The following is a 13,470-nucleotide window of genomic DNA, read 5'->3' on the forward strand; positions in this document are numbered from 1 at the left end:
CAATCAGTCTGGCTATCTTCTTACCACAATCACATTAGCTATACAAGGAGACACGGGTATACACAGGGCATGCGCGTACCGGCCGTAGTAACGCCAAACTACACGACCATTCTCATGACTCTATATATAAATATGTAGGCTCATGATTTTAATGCAATTAATTAACCTGGATGTGGTGTTATTTTACACGCTTAGCCCACCTTTCAGGATTACACGCTTACGCTCACGTTTCCCAATTTGTTGCTTTCATCTTATCATAAAAAGTTACAGTTCTGCTTCTGCACAAGCTACATAAAGGAGAGCTCTGTGTGTGTGTGTGTGTGTGTGTGTGTGTGTGTGTGTGTGTGTGTGTGTGTGTGTGTGCGCGTGTGTGCGTGTGTGTTTGTGTGTGTGTGTGTGTGTGTGTGTGTGTGTGTGTTTGTGTGTGTGTGTGTGTGTGTGTGTGTGTGTGTGTGTGTTTGTGTGTGTTTGTGTGTTCGCGTGTTGATTATATCCGGGTCTTTAGCTAATTAGATGAAACTGCACCAGAAATAAATTATTCAGGAGTTTGTGTTTTCTCCGCTCAATAACTGAATTGTAAATGGGAATTTGTGTTATTAACCTTTCCCGGGTGAAGAACGGGCTAATGAGCTAGTGTATGGTGCCGTTTATGCCAAAACAAGTGCCTATAGTGACTACGCAGAGCGTCAAGATTTAACGCCGCCTCTATACATTTGCTCTCTAGGGGGGTGATGTGCTATATCTAACTTGCAGTGGAGTAGGAAGATGTTCACGAGCGGGGGGGGGGGGGTTGTACCGCAGATGTCATCATGAGTAAGCAAAAACTACCTCGCTTGCCAGACTGTAAACATGCAGATTTGCAAAAGACATTAACACAAAAAATTTCAATTCTTACACTGAGTGAGCCGGCTTCAGCCCCCACCCCGCCAGTCCCCGCTTCCTACGCCGGTGCTAAGGCATAGCCGTAAGAATCATGGGGGCAATGGCACTATGCCCACTTAGATTTTACCCCTTGGGGCAACATCAGAAACGGCTGCTATGGGTCTCGATTCTGATGACTGTGCTCCAGCACCTTTGCCAATTTGTATACGCCCCTGATAACGAACACGACTGATCTGTTGTGTACATCTCGCGAATACGGCCTGATTTTAAACTGCTGATTACGGCCTGCAACCATCCAGTGGAATGAGATGTTGCAATACGCAATACACTAGTTGAAACATATTCAAATGACTTTGATGTAATAAGACTTCAAAGACAACTACGTGTTACCTGAGTCGGTCTATACTGCTCTAGGAACCACGGAGGCCACTGGGCCACGGCCATGGTCAGCAACTATAGTCATTATATATAAAAAGAGTATCGTAAAAACGAACTACAAGTGGAAAAAAACGAGGAGCTCCACTAAACGACAGTGTAAAACTACACTTGCGCCAGACGTCCTGGGTACACGAGGCTACTTGCGCCATAATTTGAGGTTTGGCCCCCAACCTGGATGATATTCCTACGCCACTGAGATGCTACTTGCCGTTCCTATGTTCTTCGAGGTTGACGTACTCTTGCAACTGTATTTCACAATACCAGGTACAACGGCCACTGCATACTGAGAGATCTTTTTCTGCACTTCAACCTAGCTTCGTTCTACTATGACCGAAAAAGACTTAGTAACGCACACATCACGACTTTTGTAATGAGCTTAATCTATATGTATAAGCCAAGTAGTTTACTCTGTATTTTTACTGCAAACTCACCTTTGATAAGGTGAGGTGTGTGAGATGCGAGGGTGGGCCAGCGCGGCACCTTTATTAATTAATAAAATTTAGGGGTTTTGGAAATTTGATCTCTTCCATTACCCCTTCTACACGCACAACGATACCCAAATGTTCAATTGCTGGCCTCCCAAGGAAAGCATTCGTTAGGTTTTTTTAAAACGAAATACAAAGGCTCTTAAACGAACTTGTCTCCTTTCTTTTCTTGCATGAGAATTCTTCAACTGTTTCCAAATGGCTCTGGTTAGGGCCTCGTAAAACCTTCTTTGTTGCCTTTAGAGGTCGGGCCAAGTGCTGCTTGAAGAAGTTATAAGGTAGTACAGTCACATCTGCTCCCGTGTCTATTTTGAACCTGGTAGGTATGCCATCAAATTTGATATCAAGCATCCAAGGCTGGCTGCCCTGGTATTCTAAGCTGCCCAGGAACAGAACATCTTCCTCTTCCGTATCTATCTCTTCTTCACCCATCTTGCGGACAGTACTCACGATCTTGCTTCGACATGCTGCTCCAAAGTGTCTTGTATTTCCGCACTTGAAGCACTTTGCTTCCAAGGCTGGGCATTTGCTCTTGCTATGGGTGGGTGCTTGGCCACATCTACCACAGACTTCCGTCCGTGTTTGCAGCTTCCCTAGCATCTTTGTGTCACGCGGTCTCAATTGTTGCGTCCAAGGCGCCTGCTTCTTTGTCGACTTCTTCAAACGTATCGATGACACGTCTTCCGTGACTTCCTGGAATTGACTGCGTATCGCGTGTTGTTGTTTCTTTGACTGCTTCGCTTTGCCGAGCTTTGGTGATAGCCGTCCGACGACTATTCTGTGGCAAATCATCTCGTCACATAACTGACCATACTGACGACATATCCACAATCTTCTTCACCACATTTCCCTAGCTTACAGTCAACCATAAACGGTCTAAGTTGATAGCAAAGCGATTTACCGTATCCTGTAGGAAGACAGTCGTCGTTTCCGTTGTAGATGTGCTGTACTACGACAACACGCTGCTGCTTCTTCAGCTCTACATTACACAGCTTAAGTTTGCCTAGAGCGTAATGCAACGCCATATCAAAACCAGAAGCTCTGCCTTCATCCACCATTTGCCAAATTGGGTCTCATTGCGCGCGACATTATCGGCTCGAGATTCTAAACAACGTCGGTTCCGCATGCGTGCATGCGTGCATACATTACCACGACCTGCGTTTTTTAGTGCCAAGGAGATTGATACCAGACTCTTTGGCAGACCGTTTTACTGCAGAGCGAGCTCGAGCTGAAGACGCTGACATCGGTATCAAGCGCGCACGTTCTGATGGTTCATCACATCTAGACCATGCAATTTCCCAACGGCGTTGACCTGCCCTCGCAACTCTGCCTCCTTCCTATTGAGCTCATCTCGTAGGGATTTCAACTTCTCTAGATTTCTTGCGCAAGGTCGTCAGAGCAAGAGTGTGGTGAGAGCATGACGCTCACCGAATCAGGGTAAAACTCGACCACAAACTCTTCTAAGATCACCTTACGATGTTCATTGCCAGAACTGTGTACTAAACGGCGGGTCGCAGGTTTCGTAGTCGCTTTGCAAAGAACGCAATCCATCCAATCAGCCTCGTAATTCTGACATCCGGTCAACTACCTGCTGCTGCGGAGGAGCAGATCTCCGTCTGCGCTCAAGTTAAATTACAGGTCACAATAGAAAATTGTAGGATGAAAAGGACGCTTTCATATATGGTAATTACCTGTACTAGTCATTTTGCGCGGTAACAGCTAATCATGATGTCATGCATACCAGCCGGGCCACTGTGTCCAGACGTTCTTCTCGCCCCTCCCCAGGGCGCGAACGTCTGGCCACGCGAGACTAGGTTTCCCCTCGTCCTGACGCCGCTGATTAAATCTAGCTCGTTCATAAATTACGTTTTCCTTTCTATGAAGTGTTGTTCAAACCTCTGTATGACAATGTCGTAATCCCCTGTGTCATCCTGCGACAGCGACATTGATGTCAAAATGTCTTCAGCTCTGTCCTCCATGGAGTAAACGAGAGTTGAGACTTGTACGGTGTCGGACTTGTCCTTCAATCCTGTTGCATTCCGGTAACGGTCAAACCTTTTGTGCTATCTCGACCAATCGTCTGGGTGGCCAAAGTCAAACGGAGCTAGGGCTGGGAATCGCGGCTCCATACTCCTGTCACCATGTGGCGTTACTGACTCGTATTACAATTAGAGCACAACGCTACTAGATAGAGAACACAACGGAAGAATACGTGTGCGTTACACGTGGTAGTTGACCGTGGGTTAGTTAATAACAACAAGTGACATCATACTACAGTCCGGAACGCTTGTTTATAGGAAGTGCCGTATGAAAAGTGGAACAAATTAGTCCTACCCTCTCACGAGAAAAGGAAACTATATATCCAATAGCAAAGGAAATACCCTACTGTGATTGTGCAAGTAGAACCCATTTTACTGGTGTGCAGCAAGCCAGTAAGATACTGCTATATAGAGAAATTTTGTTCCCTAGATGTTGAAACGGCACCGTACGATCTCTACGCTGCAGAGAGTGATGAGACATTGGCTAGAAATACGTAGAAACAGGTCTTAAAAGTTGATTTTAGCACTAGACGTCGAACTTATATGCTCAAAATATTTACAGTGTTTTATATTTGCTCGGAAAATGACGATCTAGCGTATTTCGGGCATCCGAAACTAGAGAGCGTGACTTCACTCTACTCTGACGTCTACCACGGCTAAGCACGAAACACGACAACGTTGTCCATACGATTGTTTGAAAGATGAGCTGTTAGACTACTGCAACAAATATATTCGGTTTGCGTCTGTGCTTTGGTAGCTCTACACGAGAGGCCATCCAAAACTAGAGGTATTTGTCCGGGTTTATAGTAGGGCGGGGCAGAGCTTTAGTCGAGTCTCGTTCTCGCTAGAACAAGCCAAATCCATTCATTGTCACGCATTAAAAATAGTTACCTAACGTCTCTACGTTGCCCTATAATTCATACTTAGACAATTGCGTTGGACCAGGATCTCGCGTCCGAATCTAGACGGTATCCAAAACTAGATACGGGACTCCATAGGCGCGGTGTATAGGTATTGAGCGAAGTTTTGTGGCTAATCGTCAATTGTATGTCTAGATAGGCGTACATGTACAGTCTAGTTTCTTAATTAAATACACAGAAAGTTACGATGCCATTCCCTGCACTGTATTGGGAATGGAATCTTTAGATTGTCAATTTAGATTGTCAATTCCCTGCATCTTTTTCTTTAGACTGTCAATTCCCTGCACTGTATTGTGCACATCGGTGCAAGCAAGTCTAAAGTTCGTGCACACAACATTCACACAAAGCGACTACACATCTACGCCCATGCGCAGGCATTCAATACACCACACACACACACACACACACACACACACACACACACACACACACACACACACACACACACACACACACACACACACACACACACACACACACACACACACACATGCACACTTCGCATCATTCACTAGGTTTCGCGCGTATCCGGCTATTCACGCGAGCAATCGTGGACAGGTGGAACATGCCGACTGTCGTAGAAATTTGACGTGGGTTGGTAGGGTTTGACTTCGCTTGGTGGTATGATCTCTCCTTCGTAGCCGACGCCGATGTAGTTTTCAAGATCACTTACAGATTGAAACGTGTAGTATCCTTGATCTGTTTCCTTGACCCTAAACTTATCATCCGGACTATCAAGATCCTGTTATTAGAAAACAAAGAAGACCATAAAAATTCGTTTATTAATTGAATTATCTTGCGGCCTTACAACAGACAGATGATCGTCTTTAATTGTCAAAAACTTGTCGTCGTACTTGACGTTTCTTAGACTGTATACATTAGTCTCGTAGTTCGGAACTCTTGTCATTATGAATTGAGCTATACGTATAATGAAATGGACGATTGTTGAACAAGGAATAGAATCGCGTAGATATGTGTGTGTGTGTGTGTGTGTGTGTGTGTGTGTGTGTGTGTGTGTGTGTGTGTGTGTGTGTGTGTGTGTGTGTGTGTGTCTGTGTGTGTGTGTTACCTTTGTTATTGGTGTTTGGACCAGTGACGATCATTGTACCATTTTTGCGACTAAATTGTTTGTAGGTGCAACCCTGCTCGTCATTATAACTCTTACACCATCTAGTGAGTAGGAAATCCACGAAACCTGAGCGCAATTGATCTGTTTAACTGTTATGTACATGTACTGTTGAGTCAGACTCATTCTGACTTAGGAAATTAACAAAAGAAAGAAAGTGTGGCAAAGAAATAATTGGACAGACAGACCGACACACAGAAAAGCAGACAGACAGATTGACTGACAGACTGACAAACGGACGGACGGACAAACATGCAGACGGACGGACGGACAGACAAACATGCAGAGAGGCAGGCAGACAGACAGACAGACAGACAAGCAGACAGACAGACAGACAGACAGACAGACAGACAGACAGACAGACAGACAGACAGACAGATAGAAAGACAAACAAACAGACAGACAGACAGACAGACAGACAGACAGACGGACAGACAGACATACAGACGGACGGACGGACAAACAGACAGAGACAGACAGACAGATGGAAAGACAGACAAACAGACAGACAGACGGACAGACAAATATACAGACGGACGGACGGACAGACAGACACGCAGACAGGCAGACAGACAAACAAACGAACAGACAAACAGACAGACCGACAGACAGACAGACAGACAAACAGACAACCAAACAAACAGACAGAGATAATTTATTCTCATACAGATTCTACTTGTACATATATGCTAGGATTTTAAAAATACAAATCAGTCCTTGCAAACAACAAATTCATTAACTAATAGACTTGACCTACAGACAGACAGACAGACTGACCGGCACACAAACAAACAGGGCAGACAAACAACCGGGCAGACAAACGGACGGACGGACGGACAGACAAAACACAGTACACACACGCACGCACACTAACACATTGTACACACGCGAATCTCTACATGCAAACACTTCTCTACTAACTGTACAGTAGCTTACATCCGCAGCCGCAGTTAGGTTTCCAATGCATAAAGCGTGATTGATACCAAAGCGTTTCACACATTGTTTCGGCAACCGGTGGACAAAAGAATGTAAAAGCGTTCCGTTCACTTTGATGTCGTAAGTTCTATTTGTCGTTGTGATGGTGAGCAGAAATTTATTCCCACTCTCAAACGGAAACGTGTCTGCTGTTATCACCCTTCGCCAACATCCGTTTTCCCTAGAGTTTAAAATAACGGCCTTTGCATCAAATTGAACGCCAATGTGGAGAGCGACATCGCTGTTGTCTCCTGCTGGACTTTTGTAGAGATTGATATCAAAGTTGCAGGAGTCGCAAGGTACGTGACCGTAAACGCAGATAGTTTTTCCTGGACGAATGGTGAGAAGACGAGACAATGTTGGACAGACCTTTTAACAATATTAGACAGTAGAACAAACACATTGTCGAGTCTCCCTTCATAATTATTCTGACAGTAAAGTAACGTAGCGCGCGTTAAATAGTACTCAACTAGCGCACGCTAAACAGTTTTCATTGACTAAAATTTGCAATTGCAATTAAACATGCGCACTAGCAACTCTAATATGTGATACGCAATAGACTGTGGTAAATATATATTGAATTGAGTACTAGAATTATAATTACTTTACCCTAGACAGGAAGTCCAGACGCTGATGGAGTCTCGTCCCCAGACTCTCTCGCGCTAGTCTTATCCAGTGCTCGTATGACAATTCCAGGCGCGAGAGAGTCTGGGATCATCCCGCATACTTCCTGCCATATCTCCTTACTAAATGCTCACTAAGTGTCACCCCCAACGTTATCAAGTGTTCCATAAATTCAAAATCAAATTAGCGTTAGAACTAATCCAATACTAGACGTACCACACGGGATGCTATGACCATTGTTTGGTATTTGTGGCATATCCAGCACTTGCAGACAACTGAAGCATGTTGAAATGTTGAAAAGGTAAGTCCATGGAGTGGTGGTGACGGGTGTCGTGTAGGCTTGTAGTCTGAGATCTACAAATTGGCGGAGTGATGACCTTCTACGTAGTTCACACGCGCATCTCCTGTGTGGCCATTAGCGTTTGCGCGCAGACTAGACTCTGTAGCAAAAAGCGCGCAATGACAAGGAAAGGGGTTAATCTTGACATGAAACTACCGTCTACCTTTCGAGAAGTCTTCAAGTATGAAAAAATACATATTTGCGCGAAAGAATAGCCCTTGAAGCTTCAAGTTGACTCTCCACACCTTAGTTTTATGTCAAGATCAACTCCTTCCCTTGTCATTGCGCGCTTTTTGCTTCGAAGTTTAGTCTGCGCGCAAACGCTAATGGCCGCGTGTGAACTACGTAGAAGGTCATCACGACACCCGTCACCAACACTCCCTAGAGTTACCTTTTCAACATGCTTCAGTTGTCTGCAAGTGCTGGATATGTCACAAACACCAAACAATAGTCATAGCATCCCGTGTGGTACGTTTATTGGATTAGTTCTAACGTTAATTTGATTTTGAAGTTACGGGACACTTGATGACGTTGGGGTGACACTTAGTGAGCATTTATTAAGGAGATATAGCAGGAAGTAGGCGGAATGATCTCAGACTCTCTCGCGCCTGGAATTATCATACGGGCACCGGACAAGACTAGCGCGAGAGAGTCTGAGGACAAGGCTAGATGGACGAACGACGAAAGGTTTTTGGAAGGTAGTCCGACCATGGCCCGATCCCGTTAATCCCGCCGCCCACAAACTAGACGTTCTATAAATAAATGTTGGGTTCACAAACATAGTAACACCTTACGTTATAATAAGATTCTTTTCCAGTAGTTACGAGAGTAATGATGATGATGATGATGATAGCAAACGAAAGGAGATTAGTCTTCATCTGCACGACGTAAAACATTAGTTAATATTATCGCAAAGCGGTGCTAGTTAAATTAGTTAATTATTAAAACTTTGTAGAGTTGCATGTGAACGCCGCAATAATAAAATTTTATATTAAAGTGGGTAGATGCATTGATATTAATTTATTGCAACATCAACCTCATTAGTAATTAATATAAATTTGGCGAGTGCAGATATCTTGTGTCAAAAACCTGATAACCAATGCCACTAATTCTCTCATTTTAGTAACAGTCAAAATCAACAAGCAATTACGCGTGCTACAGGTCAGGTCTCTAGAAAGGAAACAGCTGACTAGAGACGGGTACATGTATAAGCAAACTGTTTGTTGTGCGCATGCGCAGAAATATCATTCTACACTAAATCCTAAAACACCTCTACTGTACGTTGCAGACACAATGAAACTGAAGCAAACCAAAGAAATATCTATAAGCACGAAATTGTCTCTAGCATCTCACTAGAGCGGATGCATGGGCCACACCTACAACACTTGTGCATTGTACTGTAATCTAGCGTGTACAGCGTATACTAGCAGGAAGTTCCGAACCATGTTCTGCGTGTTGGATTTAGTAGCGTGCGCACATTTAAGTTTTAAGTAACTCACGTTCTTTCTGCGTTCGCGAAGAATTCGTGCTGTAGGAACTTGCTCTGGCCCAACCAGGTGCGAGACAAAGACGTCACGTGAGTATTAAAAATCCCCGGATGTTGTATAATTCTAGTTCCCAAATAAACATACAATTCTTCTAGACTATAGGCTTGTACAGTACTAATTTTTGATCAAATATATAATCGAATATGTAGACTACATGTAACTTCGCTTTACAACTTTAGTTATCTCTAGCTGGTTTGGCTTTTAGTGTTAATAGTAGCAAACACACCAACGATTGCCATTAAAATTGGCTATTTAAATCGGGATATTCGATTGCTATTCGTAATGAGATGCTTCAAGTTCCCTCTGTCAGACAATTCCGAGTCTTAGTTGTGATGTCTGCTAGTGGAAGACATGGTAATAGACCCAATTAATGTCAATACAAAGAGTGAGTGTTGCCGTACAGTACACGTACCATTTTTAAAAATTTCCTACCAATCTGAAATTTTCCATATAAAACCCTGAGTATAATTTCTTAAGTAATACCTAAATGAAATACGAAGAGCCATTGAACAATCTCGATCAGACTACAAACTCTTTGCACTGCATTGCGCAAATCGGTGCTAAATATATTGTACAAGCCTGCCGTTCGTGCACACAACATTAATAAAGGCTACTACGCATACGCCAATCAAGTATTCTGTAAATAGACTGCACACACATGCATGCACGCATTCGGACTTCGCATTAATAACTTGCTATAGAATTTTCAAGCAGCCGGCTATCTAAGCGATCTAGCAATCGCGGGCAGGTGCAAAACGCTCTTTATTGTAACTGTTGTAGAAGTTTGACCTACATTGGTAGGGTTTGACTTCACTTGGTCGTATGATCTCGCCTTTGTCGTCGACGCCGATGTAGTCTTCTTGATCACGTACAGACTAAAACTTGAAGTAATTAGTATTTGTTTCCGTGACCCTAACATATATAGCACGAGCTCCAATGCCCGGCTTCGCCCGGGTAATAGTTTAATCACACAAATTATTGATTCGCAGACACTGTTTGCTATTAATGACAGACAGACAGGACAGACAAGACAGACAGACAGACAGACAGACAGGTCGCCTTTATAGGCAGAGATTATAGCAGAAAGTATCTAAAAATGCGTTTGATGGTTGGAGAGGCAGAGGGAGTGTAGCCAGGTCACGTACAGTTTGTCTAGAGAACCGTTTACTGTCACTACTTAGCCGTGGTGTAAGTGCTTTTGCAGGTTAGCAGCAGGCAGACAGAATTCTCATTCATAGTTATATCCCGTTCAATTGCCGTTTCCAAACATCCCGTTGATTGGATTAGCGATTGGTTGAAGCCATTTCGACTTGGACGTGGCTGCCGTTGCGAGGAACGGGTGTCGAACTTGGCATCTATTCGACACGTGTCCAGTTTCAAACAATCCCGTTGATTGTATTATTGATTCTATTAAAGCTATTTTGACAGTCCCGTTTCGGAGAACAGGTGTATCAAACCTGGCATTTATAATTTCGACGTGAATCCCGTAACGTGCAAGTCACATGCAATAGTTACCCGGATAATCCGTTCCCCGTATATAACGAATGCCGACTCTCGCCATTTCGACAGTTCCGTTGAACGTCGTCTCTTCGAGGACGTCGCTGGTGTTTCGGGAAACAGGTGCATTAAACACGGCAGCCCTTCGACGGTCGTAGACTGGCAAACGACTGTGGGCGTATTTTTCAAGACCCGGATATCAGCAAAGATATCTTCCGTTTCCCAGCGTCACCCGCAATAAGCGACACGCTCAGCGCGTACCGTCCGACGTTGGGAACGGGCAGTCTAAATTCGGTGGAGATGCGATGCGCCGTTCCAGAGATATTCGCGCGCGAGCGGAGTGCCATTGCGTCGTCGTGGGAGAAGTCAGGAAGACGACTACAGTCTCACTTTCGACGCGAATGAATTCGGCGTGCGCGAGCCAAATTCGGCTGAGATCAGAGTCGCCGTTTTTGAGAAACGCTCTTATAGACGGACACACAGACAGACACCTCTGCTTTATATATATATATATATATATATATATATATATATATATATATATATATATATATATATATATATATATATATATATTCGGATAATCCGGGTTGTCAGAACCGTGTTATTATAAATTATAAACAAAAATAAAGAAAATAAATTTAATAGTTGAGTAATAGCATGCGGCTATACAAGAGTCAGATGATCTTCTTCAATTGTCAAAAACTTGTTATCGTATTTGACGTTTCTTAGACTGTATACATCAGACTCATAGGTCTTGTTTCTTGACATAGACGTAATGAGATGGACAATTGCTGAACAAGGAGTATAGAATCATCGCGTAGATGTATGTGTATACCTATTTTCCTATTGCTTCGACCAGTGACGATCGTTGTATTATTTTTAGCGAATAAGTTCTTTTTCTTTCAGGTGCAACCCTGCTCGTCATTATAATTATTTCACCATCTAGTGAGTTGGAAATCCACGAAACCTGAGCGCAATTGATTGGTTTAACACTGATGGTACGTACGTGCGACCGAGTGTATCGTAAAAGCGTATACTAATATCTACTATACATTCCTACACATCCTTCCTTCTTCAAAACAACAACAAACTTGCCCAACAACACTACAGTACCCTTAGCTGCAACTTGTCTGTCTTTAGACTACTGATCTGTTCATGAATACAAACATTAGTGTCACAGTCAGATAAGTATCTAGGCGCCTTTACTACTCTGCCTCTTCGTATCTTGACTTCCTTGGTAGGCTTGTTGTTGATTATTTCTTTGTGTTGTCGTCGTTCATTAACTGTTTTGGTCTCTTTTGTCTGTATCAGATGCCATTTGTTCCAAATTAGCATTTTTCTATCTTCAGTTTCCACTTCATAGACTTTTGGTAGTATTTGCCGTTTTACTGTTGTTTTAGCTCATTGTTTTACAGTGTGAATTGGTTGAATTCTTACAGTATCTTTTGAATAAAGTTGTTTCAAGTCTTTGGCTCCTGGGCTGTAGGACTTCGCCTGTTTCATTTTGTTCTTGTCTAATCCAACTCTGTCAGTTGGAATTTGTCGCTGCATTAGCTGTTTCTAAACTGCACACTTCTTCTGAATCCACTGTTAATGGCTCGTTATCTTCATGCCATGCTCTGAACAGAGTATCTGCAAGGCTCTTTCATGATTTTTTGACCAACACCACTGTACATTCTGTTTGGTGAGCTGTCTGAGAAGCTCACACATTTCGACTAGATTTGGCAAAAATTTGGCTACATAGTTCACTATGCCAATGATTCTTTTTACTCTCGCTACATCGTTTGGGCTTTTCATTTCTGTATTACTTCTATTTTCTTCGGGTCAGGTTTGAGAACTTCATTTGTCAATAGATGACTCATGTAAGGTACATTCTGTAATCTCAATCGTAATTTTGCTATATTCAGACATATGGTTCGTTCTTGGCATCGATGAAGTAGTCTTTCTGTCTTCTGGTCATGATCAATAATTGCAGCATCATATGTATCTCCATCTCCCATGATGAAAATATCATCAGCAATTGCAAATGTTTCCAGTAGATCGGCAATAGCATCGTGTAACCTCGTCTGGAAAATCTCTGGAGCTACCGTTAACCCAAAAGGCATCCTTTTTTAGGAATATGCACCAAATGGCGTGCCAAATGTGGTCAGTGGCTGTGATTTTTCATCAAACGGTACGTGCCAGTAGCCATTCTTGACGTCAGCTACACTAAATACTTTTGCATTTGACAATTCCGGTAGTACGTCATCCAAAGTTAGAATTTGATACTGCGTTCTTTTAAGTGCCTTGTTTAGAGGTTTCGGGTTTAAACATATTCTCAGCATTCCATTGGGTTTGTGTACTATCACCAAACTTGACATCCAGTCTGTCGGTTTGTCTGTTCTCTGTATTACATTTAGCTTCCCCAAGCGGTCTACAGCTCAAGCTTTAGTTTATGTTTTATTGTAATCGGCAGTCGTCTCACTGGTTGTTGTACTGGTTTGACACTGTTGTCAATATCCAGGTGAAGTGAGTCTCCCAGTGTTCCAAACTCAGCATCGAACACATGGTAATGCATGACTATACAAACTGTCCTGTGTCATTCTCTGTAATGG

At 43.1% G+C, this 13,470-nt stretch overlaps 1 protein-coding gene across 1 annotated transcript; it reads right to left on the reverse strand.

Annotated features, from left to right (window-relative positions):
• Nucleotides 1-5,934: 5,934 nt before the first annotated feature.
• On the reverse strand, nt 5,935-9,401 carry LOC134178027 (galectin-7-like). Its single transcript, XM_062644804.1, has 4 exons — nt 9,329-9,401; nt 8,624-8,707; nt 6,759-7,234; nt 5,935-5,959 (listed from the first exon to the last, which is right to left on the reverse strand). Exons 2-4 carry the CDS (start codon nt 8,705-8,707, stop codon nt 5,935-5,937), a joined length of 585 nt encoding a protein of 194 aa, XP_062500788.1. The 5' UTR covers nt 9,329-9,401.
• Between the last annotated feature and the right edge of the window lie 4,069 nt (nt 9,402-13,470).

Source organism: Corticium candelabrum, chromosome 4 (assembly GCF_963422355.1).
Source record: "Corticium candelabrum chromosome 4, ooCorCand1.1, whole genome shotgun sequence".
Classification (NCBI taxonomy): Eukaryota; Metazoa; Porifera; class Homoscleromorpha; order Homosclerophorida; family Plakinidae; genus Corticium; species Corticium candelabrum.

Excerpts from the sequence above, each read along its gene's own strand:
- LOC134178027 (XM_062644804.1), bottom strand. The coding sequence starts at position 8,707 with ATGAAGACTAATCTCCTTTCGTTTGCTATCATCATCATCATCATCATT. Across the intron at positions 7,235-8,623 it reads GAAAAGAATCTTATTATAAC|GTCTGTCCAACATTGTCTCG; the intron begins GTAAGGTGTTAC and ends TATTGTTAAAAG. Across the intron at positions 5,960-6,758 it reads CGTGTGTACAATGTGTTAGT|GTTTCGTGGATTTCCTACTC; the intron begins GTGCGTGCGTGT and ends AATTGCGCTCAG.